The sequence below is a fragment of the Limulus polyphemus genome, unplaced genomic scaffold (assembly GCF_000517525.1).
Source record: "Limulus polyphemus unplaced genomic scaffold, Limulus_polyphemus-2.1.2 Scaffold24, whole genome shotgun sequence".
NCBI classification, from domain to species: Eukaryota; Metazoa; Arthropoda; class Merostomata; order Xiphosura; family Limulidae; genus Limulus; species Limulus polyphemus.
Window position 1 is genome coordinate 1,023,178 of NW_013665634.1, and position 23,212 is coordinate 1,046,389.

Sequence of the window (23,212 nt, forward strand, 5' to 3'; positions counted from 1 at the left end):
ATTAAATTTAGAAAATCGTAATGTTCGTTTTACATCTTTTGGTTTAAATAACCATAGAACTAAGTAAGACATTTGGTTTTGTGACAGATTCCGTGCAGAGCTTGGTTAGTTTTGAAATAGAACAAAATGTTTTGTTGGCCTAAAACAAATAAAGTTTGTTGAAATATCGGCGAAATTTGTGATTATTGAAAAACTATGAGGAATTTGGTCAACTTGTAAATAATAAATCTAATATCTGCGATTCTGGAGGCAACAGCCAATAATAAACTGATATTCCGTTCTTTATTACTGTTTAAGAATGAAGTTGTAAGAACTATCGTAGCGGCTCGTTGTAGTGTTTTATGCTTGTTTTAAATCCAACAGGCTGAAAGCATACTTAAGTAATTTCGACTCCATTTACTTTAAATAAAATAGGTTGATTTTTTATTGGAAATGTGTTGAATCTTTTGCGTAAAGACCTTCCTGTATAGTCTTTAGAAAGTCCTTACAATACATCAGAGTATCGTACACTTTCTTCACTATCTTGTAGTTGGTGCTGTTAGATCTTTTGCGTTTAGAAAGGAGAACTTTCTAATAAATGTACTTCGTATACATATAATACAAACACAAGTAAAGATAGCCTCTTGCACAACAAATAACAAACAATTCCTGACACAGTTTCGACAATGTAGAGAGAAATAACTTTTTCTTATTTCTTCTAGAGAACATTAAAATACATCAATAAATACCATAATCTAACCCTAATATTACCTTAGGAGAAAAGGGAAGCTGAAGCGAAGATTTTAACAACAACGACAAAAGAAAACCTTTAAAAAAAAGATTTGACAAAAGCACTTGTTAAAGAAGAAACTTAGTGACTAACAGTCATTGTTGGATAATAAATAAGACAACAATTCATCTGGAATTATTCTTAGTTATGTCAACGATTTCTAAATCGAGCTGTTTTATTATAAATTAGCAGAATTCAGAATAAGACGGACATGTATAGCAGCCAACTATCTGGCCATATATGTATATTAACAAAATATAACAAATTATACTTAGAGAAAAGCCAAGAAAACAAAATACAAAGGATTTTACGTGTTTCTTCATATACTTCAAACAATAAGTTTCTTTAGCTAGTTAACTTCAAGATCTCTAACCCTTATTCATAATATTGCTAAGTTCGCTGTTAAAACGTTCACGATACAATAATTATCATTGTTAAAAGTTAATTTAAAGCTCGTCATATAACACATATCGCCTTGTTTTTAACCCACATAAGGCGTCTTGCGTCTGAGCTATCGACCACTAGTGTTTCTTTATACTTAGGCTTCATGTATTGAAGCTAAACATCCATGATCAATGAATTACAATATAATATTTTTGTGTGTTTGTGAAAAAACAAGTTGCGTGTATTTCTTACTATACAAATTTATAGCAAGAAAAAAGGTAAACCATCCATGTGATTCAAATTTTTCTTAGTATTTTAAACTCATAAAACAGTATACTTTATTATTCACATTGTTGTTCATGTTTTTCTTTTTTGTCATTTTATAGCACTAAATCGGTTTGTTGGTGTATTTCTAATTTGAAATACGTATCCAAATCAAAAATACCCATTACTTAAATGGATGTCTAAGAAAAAAAACCTCATACACGTTAAGCTAACACTACGAGGGAAAACGTTTTGAAAATATTTTCTTACGTGTAACTGAAGATTTTGTTTAACACGAGCGAGCTTCTTTAGCAATGACAAAAACTATACACTTACCGGCAAGACAACAACAATTTTATGCTTCATTAAAATTATATGCATGATAGAGCTTTCAAATGAACTAGAACTTTGAAAACAGAAACTATTAACGTGTAAAACTTAAACTTACAAGGAATATCCTATTTTTCACATTTATCACAGTATTATATGACTCACTCGTCAGTGTAGGAAGCGCAATCTGCTATTCTAGCTTCCATTTTGTCCCTTAGGTTCACCTAGAGGACATTCCTCGTTGAATAGTCTAGAAGTGTTCTTTTGTGCATCAGGCCTCCTTGTAAAGCTTGTAACTGACGATGGAGCTACACTCTTTTGCAAGGTAGATTTACATTTTATCTTGTTGCAACTATCGTATACATCAGCGCTGGAGTCGTATCTTTGAGCTAAATGATCAAGTTCTTTTGAAGATGACAGTTTCCATTCTGTAGAGTTGTCAGGAAAATGTTGATGTATTGTAATTTCACTTTTAGAACATCGCAAGTTTCCCGCAAGGCTTGCTCTCAGGTGGTAATGACTTCTTACGTTTAGTTTTTGGATTTTCTTTGTGTTTTGACTAGACAGAGATCTCAGCAAATCTGGAAGGTTTTTGAGTGAGAATCTTTTAAAGGAGTTGTCAGATGCAACTTTCCGGCTGGGACTCAACTTATTGTTCATTCTGATACTGGTCATGCTTTGGGATTTGGGATTGTATACGTTATCAGCACTAACATAGAGGCGCGAAGGATCGTGGACGATGTCATTGTTTACGAGGAGCATTCCCTGACTTTGTTGCAAGTTTTCGTTTTCTTCCAACCACTGGCACATATCATCTCTCTCATCATCCTTGTTTGTTTCGTTTGTTGAGTTCTGGTTAATAGCGATTTGTGGATGGACAGTGACATTACTGTCTTGATCATCTTGGGTGGAAGAATCAGGAACAGATGTGTCATTGGTGTTCGACGAGTCTACCTTTTGATCTCCTATGGACTGAAAACTAGAAATTATTACTTGTTCGTCTTTATAAACAGAAATGTCGCTGCTCTCTTCGTGGCTAGTTTCTCCTAACCTGCTGTAAAAAAAGTTAAATTTCTCCTCAAGGTCCTTACTCTTGAGGGTTAAAGGTGGACTTCTGGAACAACTTGGACACAAGACATCTTGTCGTAAAGAAGAAAATGATGGAGACTTCTGAATACTCCTAGCGTCGAATCCTATGACTGTTTGTTTCTGGCTGCACGTTTCATCTACTGCAGCTTGGCGGCAAAGACGAGGACCACTCACCATACTACGCATCGCTCGAGATGGCGGATCTCCAATGATGGCTGTTTTTTCACGAACACCTCCCAAAGGCCGGCTTAACTGACCTGTTTCTACGGGACTCGGACATTCTCGTAAACCAGGAAATATCGGTCGTGGATTTGAGCTGTCGCTGCTGACGCTTGATCGGGACATTCGGAATGTAGAGGTAGAAGAAGAATCCTGACGACTGCAGGACATGTTAGAATCTTGTGAAAACTTTCGGGGAACGTTAGAGCGCCCTCCTCGTTCTAATAAACGTAGTGGAATATTTGTTTGTCTCCAACTATCTGAACGAGAAGAGAAGTTCTCGCTTGAAATACTTGAGGCTCGCTTCGCTCCACGTTGAATATTTTTCTGAATCCGCGCTATAGCATATGTGTAGTCATTAGTCTCCGATTCATCCACATGATCCTGACACATAAAATATCTCATAGCCAGCCTTTTCCACCGGTTCCTTCTCCCCAATAACCTAGTTCCGTCACTGACCTTATGTACAGCGCAGCGACAAGGTGGAAGATCATTTCCAGCACTCTTTTTTTCAACTGCAGAATTTGTGTTAGCTGGCGTGTGTCTGTTAGAGAAATTGGAACTGTGACGGTATCGGCCAATCCCACGAGTCACTCGTGATTCCTCTATTCTCTTACAAATCAGCACACAGTCTTTCTTAAACTGTTTAGTGAAAATAGCGTAAAGAAACGGATTGGCACAGCTGTTGAATGGCAGAACAAATACAGTAAACACCTTAGCTTCTTCCAGGGAGACGAGATTCAGTCCAGAGACAGCTGTTAGAGAGAAGAATGCTATCGGAGCCCAACAGATAAAATCGGTAAAGACGAGAAGAGCCATTCGTTTAGCAATTCGCGAATCATTAGAATTCCAAGCTTGGGATCCTCTGATAGCACAGTACATTCTCAAGTAACAGCCCATCAAGATAAGAAAAGCCACACCGTTGATAAGGATCAGAAATACGACATAACTCAGAGAGGCTGCTAGCTTAGTGTCAAAAGGAAGACAGACAGCAAATCTTCTGTAATCACTAATCCCAAATAAAGGCATTAAAGCCATGGCCAGAGCAAATATCCATCCGCAGATCATGATGTAGCCAGCATGTTTAAGAGAAAGTCGTTTGTTCAGGTGCATGGCATGAGTGATTGCATAGTTCCGTTCCAGGGTGATCACAGACAAAGTGTATACTGATAGTTCAGTGCTCAAAACTCCCAGAAAACCAGCTATTTGGCAGCCTACCGATGTTTGCCAGGCAATAGCAAAAACCTGCAATTAAAATAAAGTATCTGGTTTTAAATATTTATTGAAAACGAATGATTACTTTTGACATGCATAACTGACTTCTTTAAGTTTGGTAACATGAACGCTTTTTATCTAAACGGTTTGCTGTGTGCTTTATTTGTTATCATTAGCATGAAATATCCATGCTTCACTGTGAGGTCCAACGGGTCCCTCATGATTCACAGACGCCCCAATGTACCGATAAAGTTTTTCCATTATCCTCATTTACTTCTATATCTACCCCAAGGAACATCTGTATCCCTAAAGAAAAAAAACAACAACAATGTTGAAACACCCACGTGTTGTGCCTAAGCACTTGTGCCAAGTTTAGTCCCGCTAGCTTGTGAGAAGGAGTTTGAAGATAGTTTCAAAAATGACACCCTTATCGAGGGGAAGCGGGGCGGAAAAACAAAATTCGATGCCTGATTCGAGCAAATCTACAGTAGACCCCCTGGGTGACTATCTGGGCGCATTTCGCCCCCTTTATAGGGGGCTGCGCCATATAGATAAGGACACTCCCCCTCCGACCACTCCGAGTCCTCCTGCTAATTAGGTCGTGCTAGTTCCAAAACTGTGGGAGGAATTCGCGGACAAACAAACAAGTTCACAAACACACGACGTGAATTAATATAGGATTCATATTATCTATATAATTTTATACCACGTCACAAAAATTAAAATACATGTATATAAGTTGATATATTTTAACAAAAGATGAGGTTTTTTGTTTTAAAATTTTTACGCAAAGCTACACAAAGATTATCTGCACATAGCCTAACTTTATTTTCAATTGATAGAGCAGAGGGTTTGTTTGTTTGTAGTTAAACACAAAGCTACAAAATGGGCCGTCTGTGCTCTCCCTACCACTGGTATCGAAACCCGGTTTCTAGCGGTATAAGTCTGCAGACATTCCGCTGTGCCACTGGGGAGCAGACCAAAGAAAGGCAGGTAGTCAACAACGTTAACCACTAACTCTTGAGCTATTTTTGCCTGACTGTATAGTGCCATTTGTCCTTCACTTTTTTATATCCACCATCCATTGACTCAAAGTGCGAAGTTCTTTTTTTTGTGGCAACTGGACGCAAATCAGGATTTTTTGGATTCACACTAACCACTTTACCACGCCCTACCCTGTTGTTTTCGTAAAACTAACAGTGAATCAAAATGATTTTTACTTATAATTTAGAATTCATAACATATAAAGTACCTTGTTTATATTCTAAGTAACAGTTTTGTTTTTTAGTTTTTTAATCGCTAAGTGGCATACCGATGGCACAGTAGTTTGGGCCTTTGACTTGCAATCTGCGGATCACGGGTTCGAATCCCATCACCGAATGTAGTCAACCTTCAGCCGTAGGAGTCTTATAATGTTAAGGTCAATTCCACTATCAGATTATAATTATCTAAAAGTTGGCGGTGAGCGGTGTTGACTACCCGCTTTTTCTAGTCTATCACTTCTAAATTAGGGACAGCTACCGCAGATAGATAGCCCACGAGTAGCTTTGCGCGAAATTCAATAAAACAACAACAACAAAATATAGACATAGGAAAGATGTCACGGAGCAAATATTCTTTTAAACCTTGAAAGCATCGGAACAACTACAATATGTTTAAGGAAAAGAATAGAAATACATTTCAATGTGACTTGAATTATTGGCCTAGATATATCAAACACTAAAACACTAACATTTAGAGTGTCTCAAAAATTTCGTAAGGTATTTTAATTTTACTTTGCAATCGTCTAATAAAGACCATGTTTTTTTATTTATTGCATTTAAGAACAGTTTTAGTATTTATTATCTGCGAACACTAATTTTAATAATTCTCAATGAAAAAATAGAACGTAAAAGTTTTACTAAAACCACATTTCTTTATTAGGAATTGAAATTTTTACTTTAATATTACTAAACTGGTCTTCTTTATGTGATATATTACTAAAACCACATTTCTTTATTAGGAATTGAAATTTTTACTTTAATAATACTAAACTGGTCTTCTTTATGTGATATATTACTAATAATGATATTATATTGATGAAATCAGGTTGTGAACATATAATTTTTAAAATGAAGTCTCCTTCTCTCCCTTTCTGTTCAGGCAGCATCAGTGTACTCACACGGAACTCTCCGAGAGTTGAAGCATCCACAACTGCCAGCATTCCAAGGTAAACGCCCATGAAAAAATCTGCTACTGCCAGGTTGCAAACCAAAAATCTGGGAACATCCATTTTGCTACGGCCAAAAAGAAGAACAATGACAACGACGCCGTTTCCCAACATAGCAAGCAGGAAAACAATCCAGACTCCACATCGTAGTGTCCACCAATCAAAGAGGTCCTTGCAAGGCATAAAGGGACCTACGAATCACCCACAAGAGAAAACACTGTGATTGCTTGGATTCTGACAGGTTTTAAAATCGCTATTTAATTTTGCTATTTATGAACACCAGTGAGGCCTGATATGGCCTGGTAGTTAAGGCTTTCGACTCGCAATCTGAGGGTCGCGGGTTGGAATCCCTGTCACCGAACATGCTCACCCTTTCAGCCGTGGGGGTGTTATAATGTGACGGTCAATCCCACTATTCGTTGGTAAAAGAGTAGCCCAAGAGTTGGCGGTAGGTGATATTGACTAGCTGCCTTCCCTTTAGTCTATCACTGCTAAATTAGGGACAACTAGCGCAAATAACCCTCATGTAGCTTTGCGCGAAATTCAAAACAAACCTAAAAACCAGTTTTACTTGTTTGTGTTTGTTTGTTGTTAAGCGCAAAGCTGCACAATGGGCTATCTGTGTTGTCTTTATCAGAGGTATCGAAACTCGAATTTGAGTATCGTTAGCCCTTAGACTTACCGCTGAGCCACTGGGGAGTGGGGCACTTGTTTGTGAGGAGATGGACTTGGAGAGTGATTTTTAATATTAAGTATGTGAGAGGATAGAAACAGTAACTTCTATTTTAATAATAGTTATTTCAAGTCATGTTGCTACAGAATATTTGACAAGATGAATTACTTATTCAGTAAACATAGGAAAAATATTTTTTTAAATGTGTATAAATAAAGTCGTATAAACAACTACGATAATAAGAGCACTTTCGGAAAGTCTTTCTTGTGGTGACTAACATTTACCGAAATATGTTTCTTGGGCATTAAAATCAAGTAATTGTGTTTATGGCAAAGATACTAAAGTTTTCTGCTGCTGTCCTTAATTTTGAGCTACTACCATAGGGAAGACAGCCAGTCAGCAGCAGCATCCTACCATCCATGCTAAGGACTTGACTGTCGCTCTTACAACGCACCCGCAGCTTAAAGTGACGGTAAAATGAGGGACTAGATATTTTGTGGTATCGCACAGATTCGAGCCCGGTTCACCAGCTCCGAACTCCAGACCTCTACAATAAGGCCAACCCCCGCCCTTGGAAATGAACCCCAACTGTTAAGGGCTATCTCACTGGCTTCAGCTAGTAATACACATTTTAAGTACTCAAACTACATTGAATATTAAAGCACATTATTATATAATGTACTCAAATAATATAACAATTTCGCATTACAGTATATATATATATATATCTCGATGTACTGAGTGCAGAAATTTATCGATTTAAAAAGTATGCATTTTGAAATATTTGGTGATATCATGTTTGTGTGATTACAAATTCACTTCAAATACCGGTAGTAACAATAATAACACTTGGGCTTGGAGAAGAAATAGCAGGATATATTGGAGGTATTAAAAACTACATAGTATTAGTGATAGTAGTAGAAAATAAAATGTTTGTAGTTATGACAGGGACAGAAATTCTGATTTCATAATACTATTCATAGTAAAAAGTCATAATAGAATGACGACAATAATGTCCGCACTTATGGTAAAGACACAGTATTGGAATTACTGCTTTCATCACAGATTGAAACACTGTTGTCGTTTCCAAATATTATGACTTTATATTATCAAGTAAAAATTAGTGTATCTACCATTACTACAAATAATATTGTCACTGTATTGTTAGTGTTTGTTGTAATGTTGACACTGTCAGCGTAATTTAGTTGTATTGTAGATATAAAGGTCATAACAATGATGATAGTTATTGATTGTAGAAGTAGAAGACAGTACCGAAAATTTAATAGTTTTAATGATACAAAGTTTATGAAAGCCTTGCTACTATAAATATATTAGTGGCAGAGAAAACATTATGCTTGTATAGAACTTATGTAAAGATGAAAATAATAGTAATACCATAATCGTATAGCTGGAAAGATAACAAATATAACTGTGGCTGAAAAGTAATTTTAATTATGGTATTAATACTAGTAATGCACTCGTTGTAGTAACAATACTCGTAGCAGCATTTCGAAAGTAAAATAAATGCTTTACACACACCTGGTTTAGGTATACACTTGACTGGGTAGGCAGAAAGCAGAGTCTCTTCATTATTGTACCCTGACTTGTAATCTTCAAAGTATTCTTCGGCGTATGTATCTATGTTGTCAGGGACAATGTAATCAGAACCTCTTGATTTCCACAGAACATCAGCAAATTCGCCAAATTTAGACGAAAAGTTTGCTGTAAAAAAATTCATTCTTGTTTTTTTATGTCGATTTAATATCATGGTTTTCATAAAATTCTGGAAAGTTACAAACTCTAAAATTTAAATTGAATGTTACGAATTGAATCATAATGTTGTTTTTAATCAGTTAAAATATTTTAATAATTGTTGTTCATGAATGTTCATTAATTAAGAATTATTTTCGAATAATATCTAAGTATTTTCCTGACTTCTTCCAAAATCTTATGTGTCAGTAAGATTTCATTCGAACGTTTCAAGTTTTTCGCTTCCCTCACATTTATTTTACGTGACGACAAATTTTCTGTATCACCGTTTCATAATTCAGCTTCTTGAATTAAACTTAAACAGGGATCACATTTGGTAATAATATTATTTACTATATTAAAATGTAAAAAAAAAATGTTTTACTGTTTAATAGTTTTGGTGATTTAATAAAGAGTAAAATGCGTATTAATATATATTATTTTGTGGTTTTTTTAAGGAGCAGAAATGCATCACTATTTTGCAGTTCTGTTCATATGATTGGTTTCCAGTTTACAGTAATATTTGTACTGTAGCTTGTTGGTTTCTTTGTAGTTAAACACAAAAGCTACACAAAGGGCTATCTGTGCTCTGTCCACCACGGATATCTAAACCCAGTTTCTAGCTTGTAAGTCCGAAGTTAATCTCATTAGATCGTCAAACTTGTGTTCGGTTTTCATGGGCTTAATAAAACAATCAAATTGTACAGTTTTTGTACTGCTAACCCTGATGAAGCCGCAATGGCAAAACTTCAGCTAAAATACGGTTTTTTAAATTATGATCTGAATAATAAAGGTCGTTTTTTTCCTAACGTTATTGCCAAAATGTCTCAATCTATCCAGCAACCATTACAAATTCTGAAAAACAATAAGATTATTGATTAAACAATATAGTGAAACCCTACCGTAGTCCGGCCAAACGTTTGTAATATTGATATTCCATATACTCATATCTACTTCGTCCTCGGAAAGCCACACTATAGTCTCTTGCAGAGAGGCAGGAACTGGAGTGGACTTTGGAAGAATATTTAAGAAAGCGCAGCAATGATAGGAATACGACAGAGCTAAAGTATGGATCCGAGGGAATGAATCGGGAGGAGGAAAGTCCTTCAGGTTAGGATTGTTGAAAGTTTTAAGTTGACGTAAATTTTGTAAACCTTTGGTTGGAAGATTAAGGAAGTGGTTGTTTCCAAGATTTCTAAAAAAAAAAAAAAAAAAAAAAAAAAAAAAAACATTTACCCGATCAAACTGAAAAAGATCCCACAACAGTGATTCTAAAAGTCTTAAATGGGTAATGTAATGTTAATCTGTAAAACACATACACATTGAAAAAACATATTTTTTATACGTAGAGACACAATGAAGATGTTTGAAAGCCTGGTACTTGTAGCTATCCCAAATTACGATTCTTTATCATAAAAAGCAAAGTTATAACCACAAATCAAATAACTCTATACAAGGAAAGACTAACAAAAAAAATAATCATATTCAAATATTCTTTAATTGTGTCTTTTATATGGTTTACATAAAAAATAACTCAGATTTATGATATTAAATGAAAAAAAAAATGAATTCTACAATTTTTACAAATAAACTTGCTCTTCCTTACTCTGTATTAATAACAAAAACTTATTCAAAAACATACCTGTACAACCGTTGTTGTTAAGGACAAAACTACAAAATGGGCTATCTGTGCTGTGCCCACCACGACTATCGAAACCCGTTGTTTTTAGCGTTGTAAGTCCACAGACATACCGCTGAGCCATTGGGGGGGGGGGATTTTTAGAAATATTGAAAGAGTTGCTTTTCATTCCATTTAGTAATCATTGGAATATAACAAATATATATAAGTATAGGGTCTATATTAAAACTCGTTCTCAGTGTATACACAGCTTCTGGAATCATCTTATCCTTCAACTCAAAGTAAACATCTTATGTACAGAAAAAAAGCAAACTTATATTTTGACGGAAATAAACTGATTAATCTGTAAATAAATAAGTTTACAAATATGGAAATTCAAAACTTATATATGTTATTTTAATGATTATCAAATAAGGTATTTGAAAATGAGGAAACATTATGTTTATAAGATAATATACGTGTTTAGGTACGATCATTGGCATTACTTTATAAAAATATTTGTGAAAATAACACAATTCGCAATTCTCGTTTTTTTATAGATCTCACTATTTACATAAAAATTTCTTATTGTAACACATTCCTGCTTTTGAAACATGTTTTATGGATCATTGTAATATTCATACAAACATGTTTCAAGAAAAGCTTAAGGTGTTTAAAACTTTAATGAAGACATAATATTTTCAAGCAAAAATCTTTTCAATCGAGTGATCCCTAGAGGCACAGCAGCATGTCTGCGGACTTACAACGCTAGAAACCAGGTGTTGATATCCGTGGTGGGCAGGGCACAGATAGCCCATTGTGTAGCTTTATGCTTACCTACAAACAAACAAACAAACATTTCAGTAGAAGAGATATTTCTTTACTTTGAAAAGGAATTGCTTTAATTATTGACACTTTGCATATCTTAGGTAGAAAAAGTGAAACTGAATTGACGTGAGGTTATCAAGTGATAAAAGAACTAAAAACCGAATTGAAAATGGGAAGGCTTTAAGTACATTTCTAAATCAATTCTGACTTAATTATAGGGTGCGTTTGTTTATGGCTATAATTCTGAGTTCAATACAGGGTGCATTCGTTTATTTATACTAGATCAGAAGTGAGTTGTAAACCATTGTAAACTAGTAAGCCACAAACTTAAGGTATCGAACCTCAGAGTTACTCAGGTTAATAAACTAACTGATCCTCCTGAAAAGTACAGTTTTGTCAGAGTGACCTGAAGACGTATTAGTTTAGAAACATTTTTTCATATGTCCATGTAAAAATTAGCAAATTTTGAAATAAATTTAATAATTCAGCTATGAAAACCCGCAAAAAATATTTAGTAAGGTAAAAATAGTCAGAGATAGAAAAATACTTCAAATACAAGATGTACAATCTAGGCTCATCATTGTTGTACTAAACCTAATGTGGAACAAAGGTATAACGTTAGAGTAACTATAACAGGTAACAGTGACTATAATATGTAATTGGATGCGAGTTACTGTAAACGAAAAATTAACTCCATTAATTTGGTTTTTGAGTGTATCTCAGAAACAGTAATATAAGGACAAAAATATTCGGTAAATGTATGTGATAATATCATTGATCAGGTAGTTTAACGCTCTTTATTACGTGATAATATCATTGATCAGGTAATTTAACGCTCTTTATTACGTCATAACGTCATTGATCAGGTAGTTTAACGCTCTTTATTACGTGATAATGTCATTGATCAAGTAATTTAACTCTCTTTATTACGTGATAATCTCATTGATCAAGTAATTTAACTCTCTTTATTAGGTGATAATCTCATTGATCAGATACTTTAACGCTCTTCATTACGTGATAATATCATTGATCAAGTAATTTAACTCTCTTTATTACTTGATAATCTCATTGATCAGATACTTTAACGCTCTTCATTACGTGATAATATTATTGATCAGGTAGTTTAACAATCTTTATTTTATTTAATCTTCGAGGTTCGCGAAGTCACTGGAGTCCTTAATGTTAAGCTTAATGTTGAAAACTACAATGGTTTTTACCTAGAAAACTTGATGCTAACAAACAAACAAATTTACTTCATTTTCTTCCACTTAAGAATAAATTTTCTTTCTGGAAAAATCAACTTACAAATCCCGCAGCTCAGCCACTGGCACAAAAGCATCATAATCAATGTGTATTATGCGGTTGTCCTTCAAATCTCTAAAACAAACAGTTGATATTTTTAATAATACATATAATTCTACGTTTCGAAGAAAAGTTTATTGTTTTTAATTAGTATTAAAACCAAACTGATTTGGCAGGTCAGGAAATATATAAATCATACAGACTCAGAAAACATAAACTGGTGAATGTATGAATAAGTTAGGATAAACAGGTTCTATTGAAAACAAACTGATTTGGCAGATCAGGAAATATATATATATATAAATCATACAGACTCAGAAAATATATTATAAACTCGTAAATGTATGAATAAGTTAGGCTAAACAGTTCTTCATCATCACATTAAAGATTTTCCCAAGGAGAAAAAAAGAAGAAAATCATAATAATTAACCCACTAAAATTTCATCCAAATATTCAATTTGTATCAATTACATTCCATATTACCTTATTAATGCTTTAAAAATGACACAAAACAGTATACTATTCTAAGCAATTAATAGGACAAAATTCTATAATTAAATTAGTATTCAAACAAATGTGCAAAGATGGAATTCAAAGTATTTTATAAGGACATTCACTTAATGAATATAATTACTAAATCAGTTTCATTGGTATCTTCAGATTCAGAAGAGTCAAAGTTATGTTTCCGACCATTCAAGCCAATTTCTAAATCGACGTTATGCCAAACTCTCTGACAACACCTAATAAGTTAAAAAAAAAGTTGACGTACATAGCGTCCAAGATTAGGATCACGATTTCTCTTTGATAAATATATAACCTTTCTCATATTTTGTTCAAAGTAGTTCATCCAATTTTGGCAGCATGACACCAACATTTTTCGTGCATCAGATCAAAATCTAGTCTGATAGAATTCTTTAATATATCACCCAATATCACGTTAACAACTCGTCAGGCAATAAATCCACCCTCTCAGAAGCACAATCAAATCTGTAAGCCTCTTCATAATGATGCTTACTCACACCAAAACCAGGCCGCCACGGGAAAGGCCATATTTAATGATGTTTTACTAAGAAAAGCGTTCATCGTTGACTATTCATCATTAGATGTGGAGATGTGAATCACTAACGCATTTATAAATAGTCCAGGAACGCACCGATATTGTTGCAAATACTAGTGAAGCAATACATCTCAACTCTAAGCCGAACTTGTAAAGTATGCTTCTGACTATTCAGTCTCTGATAATTACACCAATTGCTGTCCTGAAGTTTATAACTGAGTCCATGTAATGGCGATTTTCACACCAATTGCTGTCATGAAGTCTATAACTGAGTCCATGTAATGGCGATTTCTAAGAGCCATGCTTACGGTTGACGAAATTGCCAGAGCTATTCAAACTTTGGAAACAAGAAGAGCATAAATAAAACTGGCAGAGTAAGGACTGTCACGCCTTTGTACGAAAACAATAAACCTACTTAAAGCAATAATCATAACAGCAAATCAGGAAATTATTAAACCTGTAGACAAAATAGGGTTCTGTCGTTCTAAAGCCATTAGCATGAGCAGAACAGTAATAAAATCTCATATCAGGGGATGAGAAACGTGTAAGTATCATTTCAAGATTGCATTCAAGTGTAATGTTTTCATGTCGTGTTCAAAACTTTCTCCTTTTTTTTTCAATTTGAAGAAATGCATTAGTTCACATACATGGTGGTTCAAACCATGTTAGGCCCATAAAATATGTAACACCATTCAACGTGTAAGACCATTCAATGAACATTATTGTGCATTTTTAAACGTTGAATGGTGCTACTTACATTATGAAATCTATGCACAAGAATGGTCATAGAATATATTGATTTTAGGCCAATATTGACAAACAACGACCTTTAACTTTTGATGTTATATATCAAATGTTATCTATACAAAAGAGAGTGGGGAAACTAACTTTTGTGTCACTCTATACAAATAAATGATGTTTTATAAACATATATAATCAGTTCTAGCTTTTGTGTCACTCTATACAAATAAATGATGTTTTATAAACATATATAATCAGTTCTAGCTTTTGTGTCACTCTATATATAAATAAGTGATGTTTTATAAAAAATATAATCAGCTCTATCTTGTGTCACTCTACACAAATAAATGATGTTTTATAAACATATATAATCAGTTCTAGCTTTTGTGTCACTCTATATAAATAAGTGATGTTTTATGAAAAATATAATCAGCTCTAACTTTTGTGTCACTCTATATAATTAAGTGGTTTTATAAAAAATATAATCAGCTCCAACTTTTGTGTCACTCTATATAAATAAGTGGTTTTATAAAAAATATAATCAGCTCTAACTTTTGTGTCACTCTATATAAATAAGTAGTTTTATAAAAAATACAGTCAGCTCTAACTTTTGTGTCACTCTATACAAATAAATGATGTTTTATATAAAATATAATCAGTTCAAACTTTTGTGTCACTCTATACAACTAAATGATGTTTTATAAAAATATAATCAGCTCTAACTTTTGTGTCACTCTATACAAATAAATTGTGTTTTATATAAAATATAATCAGCTCTAACTTTTTGTCACTCTATACAAATAAATGATATTTTATATAAAATATAATCAGTTCAAACTTTTGTGTCACTCTATATAAATAAATGATGTTTTATAAAAAATATAATCAGCTCCTGTTGTTAGTTTCTATTATTAGATCATTTGATAATTTAGTATCAGTTTTAATGTATCAAAGTAAACTGATATATGTTGTATATCACAGTTTTTGCTGAAGTAAATAAACACACACAAAAAACTTTAACCCTAGAACTTAATAAGAAATATAAGATTTTCTTATACTTACAATACTTGAAGACTTGTCAATCCAACAAATGTATTCTGAAAGATGCGCTCGATAAAGTTATTACCAAGAAAGAGATCGATTAAATCCTTCTGACTTCTGAATGAAAATTCTCCCAGGTATTCAATACGGTTGTAGCTCAAATCTCTAAAACATAAAAAATATTTTTATTTCGTAGGTTCATCAGTTGTGATACTGACTATGTGGTGTTAAGCCTAAGAGATACGTCACGTGTAAAAGCTGTCATACTAGTATGTTCTTCGTGTATTCATTTTTTGCTAAGTTTAGCGAAGACTAGCAGATAATTAATTAAATATGTATCCTGTTTAATTGATGAATATATGAACTGAAAGTTAACTTAAAACCTGTTTCTGTAAGTTGAGTGTTAACCTGACACTTAAAAATGTATAGAAAATTTGATCTCGAAAATAAATCATTTGAAAGAAACCTCGAACTGAGCTTAATATTGTTTTCTAAGAGCCAGCAAAATATCTGTTAAAGAAACTCTTCTTCCAGTTATTCATAAAGGCGGTGGAAAAGAATAATAACGCAATTTCAGAATTTTCATAAACTTCCACTACATATGATTTTTTATTGACTTTTATATACAGAGTTACTTGGCGTGTTCTAATCATTAGCATGCTATAATATTTGATTGATGAGGTAATGAGCCGACGTGAAAAACAGTTTTAATACTATAAATCAGGAACGGTGATCGTGATAATTGTCTACCTCGAACCGTCTAAAACAAGCATCACATTCACTCTGCTTTTAGAAATGGCTCCTGGTAGCTAATCTTTGTGCGTTAAAATATTTCCTGTAAAGCATTACTACAGCACTAATAACAATATTGGAGTAGCGTTAAAATATCTCCTGTAAAGCATTACTACAGCACTAATAACAATATTGGAGTAGCGTTAAAATATCTCCTGTAAAGCATTACTACAGTACTAATAACAACATTGGAGAAGCGTTAAAATATCTCCTGTAAAGCATTACTACAGTACTAATAATAACATTGGAGTAGCGTTAAAATATCTCCTGTAAAGCATTACTACAGTACTAATAACAACGTTGGAGTAGCGTTAAAATATCTCCTGTAAAGCATTACTACAACACTAGTAACAACATTGGAGTAGCATTAAAATATCTCCTGTAAAGCATTACTACAACACTAGTAACAATATTGGAGTAGCGTTAAAATATCTCCTGTAAAGCATTACTTATTCTGCTTATTCCAAGTGTAATAAAAAATAGTTGGACAAACAGAATCTATTGATGATTCAGCTTTTGATATAATCGCTCTATAACACTAGTTGTAGTTGTGGCATAAATCAGGTAAACAGTGGTTGGTTTTAAAGGAAATTGCTGAACACATCGGACACTCACAATCAACACGTTAGTGAAAACCCACAATAAAAAGAACAGTAGACTGGAAAATAGAGAAACTAATTTTTACACATTCATGCGTTATTTTCAGTCTCACGTTGACAATGTGCTATTGAAAGCATGAACGTGTCAAAACTACAAAATAGTTTCCCTAATTTCAAGTCTGCTGATAGTTTGTCCCACTTACTAACTTTTCTAACTCCGGATTTTAGTGCTATAAGTCCATAAACCTACTGCTGACCCACCGGCAAACTTGAGCCTAGTAATAACCAATACATAGCTAACTAAATCTTATGAACAGGTAAAACTCCATCTCCAGCTAAACTATCATTTGAAGAGAGAGCAATGCATGATAAAAAGGTTAAAATATATGAGTGTTAACACAAGTTTATGTGAAACATGCATTTAATAATAGTCGCATACTAAAATTTCCATTTATTCGGGTATAACATCCATTAATACACACGTTTATGAGGAGTACACAAATATGATTTTCCATAAAGAGAGTTAAAGATGAATGCTGCCAATCCATGTTGGAACACATTGTCATTATACGGATTGTCGAAACGTTACTGGATGACTCCACATTACACGGACTGTCAAAACGTTGTTGGTCGACTCCACATTACACGGACTATCAAAACGTTGCTGGTCAACACCAGATTACAGGGGCTGTTAAGACGTTGCTGGTGGACACCACATTACAGGGGGCTATCGAGACATTGCTGGTAGTCTCCATATTACAGGGGCTGTTAATTAGGACGTTGATGGTCGACTCCACATTACAGAGGCTGTCAAGACGTTGCTGGTTGGCTCCACACTGCACAGACTGTCAAAACGTTGCTGGTCGACTCCATATTGCATGAACTGTCAAAATATTGCTGGTGGACTCCACATTAAAGGGGCTGTCAAGACATTGCTGGAGGACTCCGGATTATAGGGGCTGTCAAGACGTTGCTAGTGGACTTCACATTACAGGGGCTGTCAAGACATTGCTGGTGGACTCCGGATTATAGGGGCTGTCAAGACGTTGCTAGTGGACTCCAGATTATAGGGGGTGCCAAGACGTTGCTAGTGGACTCCAGATTATAGGGCTATCAAGACGTTGCTAGTGGACTCTAGATTATAGGGGCTGTCAAGACGTTGCTAGTGTACTCCAGATTATATGGGCTGCCAGGACGTTGCTGGGACAGGATGCTTTCAAAAAAACGAGTGATCATCGTACATTTTCCGCACACAAGACTAGCACGATCTCTAATGTCTCGTTCCCGTCGGTTTGTGTTGTTGTTGTTTACATTAGGTATATCATGACGGGCCCGATGCCTTGACAGACATGAAATATAGTATCAGACATGAAGCACGACTGTTGGAAATGGGTAGTCGTCATGTTCTCTCACGAATACAAGCAACAGTGCAATGAATAGTCGTCATACAGAACAATTTTCCTTATGGTAATTAATTTTGGCACTGGAGTCGGTTATCTTATCGTTTCATTAGTTAATCTGTCAAATATTCTAATTCTGTGATAATTAATTTTCGAGCTTTGGGCGTTAAAATTGAACAGTTATTAATTAATTTTAGATTCTGATTAAAGCAAGCTAAGTTGTTAGACAAAAACAAAAAAATCAACCTGGCTATCAGTATAGCTAATTAAATACAATTTTCTTAGATTTTTTACTTATAAAGATTATAATGCATTGTTTCATCATTTGGATAGCCTCGACTTGAACGATATTTTCAGCAATAACTTTTCGATAATCTTGTATATAAAAAAATAAAAGTTTGAAAACATATGAAATGTCTTACATGAGTCGTAGTTTCGTACAGTTTACAACCTCAGGAAGGCTTGAAAGTCGATTGGATTTAAGACTCCTGTGAAAATAAGCAATGTTGCTGAAACTTATTCTTCTTCAAATCAAAAACACTTGAAACTTATTCTTCTTCAAATCAAAAATCGTAAAGACAGTTATTCGAAAAGACATGTGTTCAGGCTAATTACGTTCCATTATATTAATGTTTACATCATGTGTGGTTGGACCCAGAATAATCCCGAAGAAAAACAAAACAACGGTTTCGAATTCCTCTTCTACTGTAAGATATTGTGATATAGAATGGATAACTTTTTGTTAAGTAACTTAATATTAGAAAATCATGTTACAAATGAGTCGACTTATTCAACCAAAACATACCTAATATAAGTTACAAATGTAAAATAGTCCAATGCCAGCTTTTACTTCTAATTACTTTGGAAAATATTCCTGTACAAAAGTTATATCCAAGTAATCAAAATTTTGCACTAAGCATTAAATCTTAAAATATTTTGCCATAATGATAAAAGTTTGATGGACGAGTAAAAAAGTTACAACCTTAGTGATTGTTTATTTTAAAACGTTTAACATTGGTCACATTTTCGCTGGAGCAATGCACGTGAGTGGTATATTATCTTCATTTGAAGAAGTTTAACATTGGTCACATTCTCGCTGGAGCAGTGGGTATGAGTGAGGTATAATGCTGGTGCAGTACACGTGAGTGGGGTATAACGCTGGAGGATTGCATGTGTGGGATATAACACTTGAGCAGTGCACGTGAGTGGTATATTATATTCATTTGAAGAAGTTTAACATTGGTCACATTCTCGCTGGAGCAGTGGGCATGTGTTAGATATAACGCTGGAGGAGTGCACATGAGTGGGATATAACAATGGAGCAGTGGGCATGAGTGGGATATAATGCTGGAGGAGTGCACATGAGTGGGATATAACAATAGAGCATGAGTGGGATATAACGCTGGAGGAGTGCACATGAGTGGGATATAGCAATGGGCAGTGGACATGAGTGGGATATAACGCTGGTGGAGTGCATATGAGTGGAATATAACAATGGAGCAGTAGGCATGAGTGGGATATAACGCTGGAGCAGTGCACGTCAGTGGGATATAACGCTCGATCAGTACGCCTGAGTGGGATATAACGCTTGAGAAGTACAAATGCGTAGTGTATAACGCTAGACCAGTGCACATGTGTGTGAGATAACGCTAGAACAGTACATATGTGTGGGATATAAAAGTAATAACATTCAGAAAAAAATTCAAAAACGAATTTGATCACACAGAATCCCTCGAAATGTTCAATAATCATTATACAAGTATCAAAAATATCAATTATTCTTAAAAAACTATTTCTTACAAGCTTTTCAACAGTGGAATCTGTGTGCAAAATCTGGGAGGTACTTTTTCCAGTAAGCCTCTATCCAAACGAAGATGTTCCAATGCACCTGTGCCAGTTAGATCCGGGAATTCCTTCAGATGTTGAGCTTCTCCGAGAACCCTGAAAAGTTCAGAAAACAGAAGTCAATTAACTAGTTTAAAAACGACTTTTTAATATTAAATTTCAGTATAAATACAGATTGATCATCTCTGAATTTGTATCTTTGAAATGTTACTCCAAAAACATTTGGAAGTTATATAAATAATATTAAAAGTATATATGGTAAAAAAGCTTACTCTGCGTGTAGATAAGAAAATATGTGTTTATTTGGGATCTTCGTTATCTGCACATGGGCGTCTCTCATTTTGTAACGATAAACTATAGGTGGAGAAAGCTACTTAACAGCACCCACTGCTAACTCTGACTTGGGATACTCTTGGGTTGAATAGTAGAACTTGAACGTCACTCTTATAAAGAGCCCACGAACCCAAAACCCAGAACACATTTTTGCAACAATGGGAAAATACAATCCAGACCACTAACAACTAGGGTACGCCCGACACAGATAAAAAATTATTTACCATGAAATTTGTTTTTTTATTAACTTCCAGATTGGAGACATCTTTATCGTAATACATGTAGAGCATTTCGTTTTTGAAAATGGCTTAAGTTTTGACTCAAAATGCGTGTGTGTGTGTGTGTGAGAGAGAGAATATGATATTTAATATGTCCAAATATCAAGGTGTATATATCTATAGAAGACGAGAATTTGGATTGTGTCACCATAATCATTGTTAAAACGTAGACAAATCATAAGTTGTTAAGTGGTTAACTCAACTAGTTGCGTGGTAACTCTCAAAGTAATACACTAATGTGCAAGAGGCGTGTTATACCTGAATAGATGGAAATTTTAATGGGTGGCTATTACTAAATGCATGTTTTACATAAACAATAATTATTACGTAAGGTTACAGAATTCCTCTTTGACCAAATTGATCAGCTTTCCTGTAATAATGCCACTATTATAAACCACTGTTATTGCAGAGTAGACGCGTAAATCAGAAAAAAATATTCATTTATTTAAGAATTAGAAATCAAATTAAAAAATCAAAAATATGATTTGACAAAATATCTGCAAGGTTATCAATCGTTTTTCCGTTTTGTTTTTGGTCTTTTACGCCCCCCATACAGTGACTCAGTGGTACGTCTGAAGGCTTATAACACTAAAAACCGGGGTCGATCCTCGTGGTGGGCATAGTACAGATGGCCCACTGTGCAGCTTTATTATCATTGTTTTTAAATAAAATTGCATGTCGACGTGTCGTTATTATTTATTCTTGTCTAAATATATACACAGATCGTATGGACATCTTACTGAGTTAAATGTGTTGAATATGATATTTATAATACAAGATCTACAAGCTAATGCTTTTTCCTTTCAGAATACGTAATGTGAACTGGATTATTTTCGACACTTTGGAAACAAACGCCCTTAATCTTCAGATAAGAAAACAAATACTGATGGTATCTATTTCTTGATGGTTTTACACTTTCATCAAGATTTACTAGTTGTAAGGTCTGATTAATGCCAGCAGCTGTAACTGTTGATGAAGGTGTAGATCTGAAACGTTGGGAATTAATATATATATATATATATATATATATATATGCACAATATATAAAAAACCTTTGCCGGTCTTATAGCTCTTTTAACCGTTGATGAAGGTGTAGATCTGAAACGTTGGGAATTAATATATATATATATATATATATATATATATGCACAATATATAAAAAACCTTTGCCGGTCTTATAGCTCTTTTAACCGTTGATGAAGGTGTATATCTGAAACGTTAGGAAATTAACATATATATATATATATATGCACAATATATAAAAAAAGCTCTGCTGGTCTTACAACTCTTTTAGATCCGGGAGGTTGGTAAAAGTTCGTCTTCCTACATCTACAATAGGGTTATGACCCATTTCCAACAGTGTTAGTTGTGGGTTGTTCTGAAAGGCATTTGCAGAGATGTGGGTGATTTGGTTATCAGCAAATGTCCTGGAAAGAGATAAAACAAATTTGTTAAAAAACTCAGTTTAGAAAAGAATCATCTACTCGTGGTGAAGATTTCTTGAAATCTATTCAAATATTTCTAGAAATATTTTATGCTTCCTAATTGCTGATAATACCCGCTCCATATCAGCGGTAACCTGATGAAATGTATTCTATAGAATACCATTAACGGTTTAGGCTAGTTTATCAACATATTCACAAATTAACTTTTTAAGTGTGACGTGTTAGTTTTGAGCGTTAGGTTATGTAACGTTAAATCTGTTATGAATTACAACTATACTTACAGTTCTTGTAGGTGTGGAAGACTGTGTAGGGCTTCAGGAAGCTGCTTTAGTCTATTTCTGTTTATTTCCCTGAAGATACAACATTATAAAAAGAAATTTATTACCACATGCAAAAAAAACAAAAAAAAACTCACTCACAAACTCCCAGTAGTGCGCGTTCTACATTGCTGAAAACATAGAGCCGCATGTTTTTTTTTCTAGATTATCTCATTTAAAACTCTAAAGTAAACTATTACATAACACTATTTTTATCATGTGACATGAAGAAGAATGAGTTTCGAAAAATGTATCTTAGATTAGAGACTAAAATATATTCATTATTAAAAACATACATTTGATTACACAGGCCTGCGATGGTTTTATTGTCTTGAAAATTTTACATGTTCTACAGTTACTCCTGTACGCTGAATCCGAAAATATCCATTTTTCTCCATCACGTATATATTATTTACAAATCATCATACATAAAAGAACACGTAGTTTTGAGAATAAAAGACGTAGATTTCACAAAAAAATCAGGATGAATGAGGACGCATATTCGTTTGACATCAATGTTCTTCCTTTTTCTTCAGTTTGTTTGTATTTTGTTAACAAAGATAATAATAAAAAATGTTCATTGTGGTAAATGAAATAATAATTTGATCTAAGTAAGAGTTTTTTCTTTCCGATTTGTAAAAAATCCTCACGTGGTAGAAAAAAAAATATTTTCGAAATGTGAGTAGCTGAATTATAGAAAATCCGTTATTAAAAC

The 23,212-nt window shown here is 34.0% G+C and overlaps 1 protein-coding gene across 1 annotated transcript in view; it reads right to left on the minus strand.

The window, feature by feature from the left end:
* Nucleotides 1-1,920: 1,920 nt before the first annotated feature.
* LOC106458757 (leucine-rich repeat-containing G-protein coupled receptor 5-like) overlaps nt 1,921-23,212 on the minus strand; it is a 35,450-nt gene continuing 14,158 nt past the window's right edge. The window contains exons 7-16 of the mRNA XM_022385424.1: nt 22,462-22,530; nt 22,019-22,162; nt 20,080-20,220; nt 18,702-18,767; nt 15,510-15,653; nt 12,653-12,724; nt 9,804-10,096; nt 8,692-8,874; nt 6,432-6,670; nt 1,921-4,300 (exon numbers count right to left, since the gene is read on the minus strand). Of these exons, the coding sequence (XP_022241132.1) occupies nt 1,943-4,300; nt 6,432-6,670; nt 8,692-8,874; nt 9,804-10,096; nt 12,653-12,724; nt 15,510-15,653; nt 18,702-18,767; nt 20,080-20,220; nt 22,019-22,162; nt 22,462-22,530 (3,709 nt within the window). The 3' untranslated portion in view covers nt 1,921-1,942. The remainder of the gene's footprint in view (nt 4,301-6,431; nt 6,671-8,691; nt 8,875-9,803; nt 10,097-12,652; nt 12,725-15,509; nt 15,654-18,701; nt 18,768-20,079; nt 20,221-22,018; nt 22,163-22,461; nt 22,531-23,212) is intronic.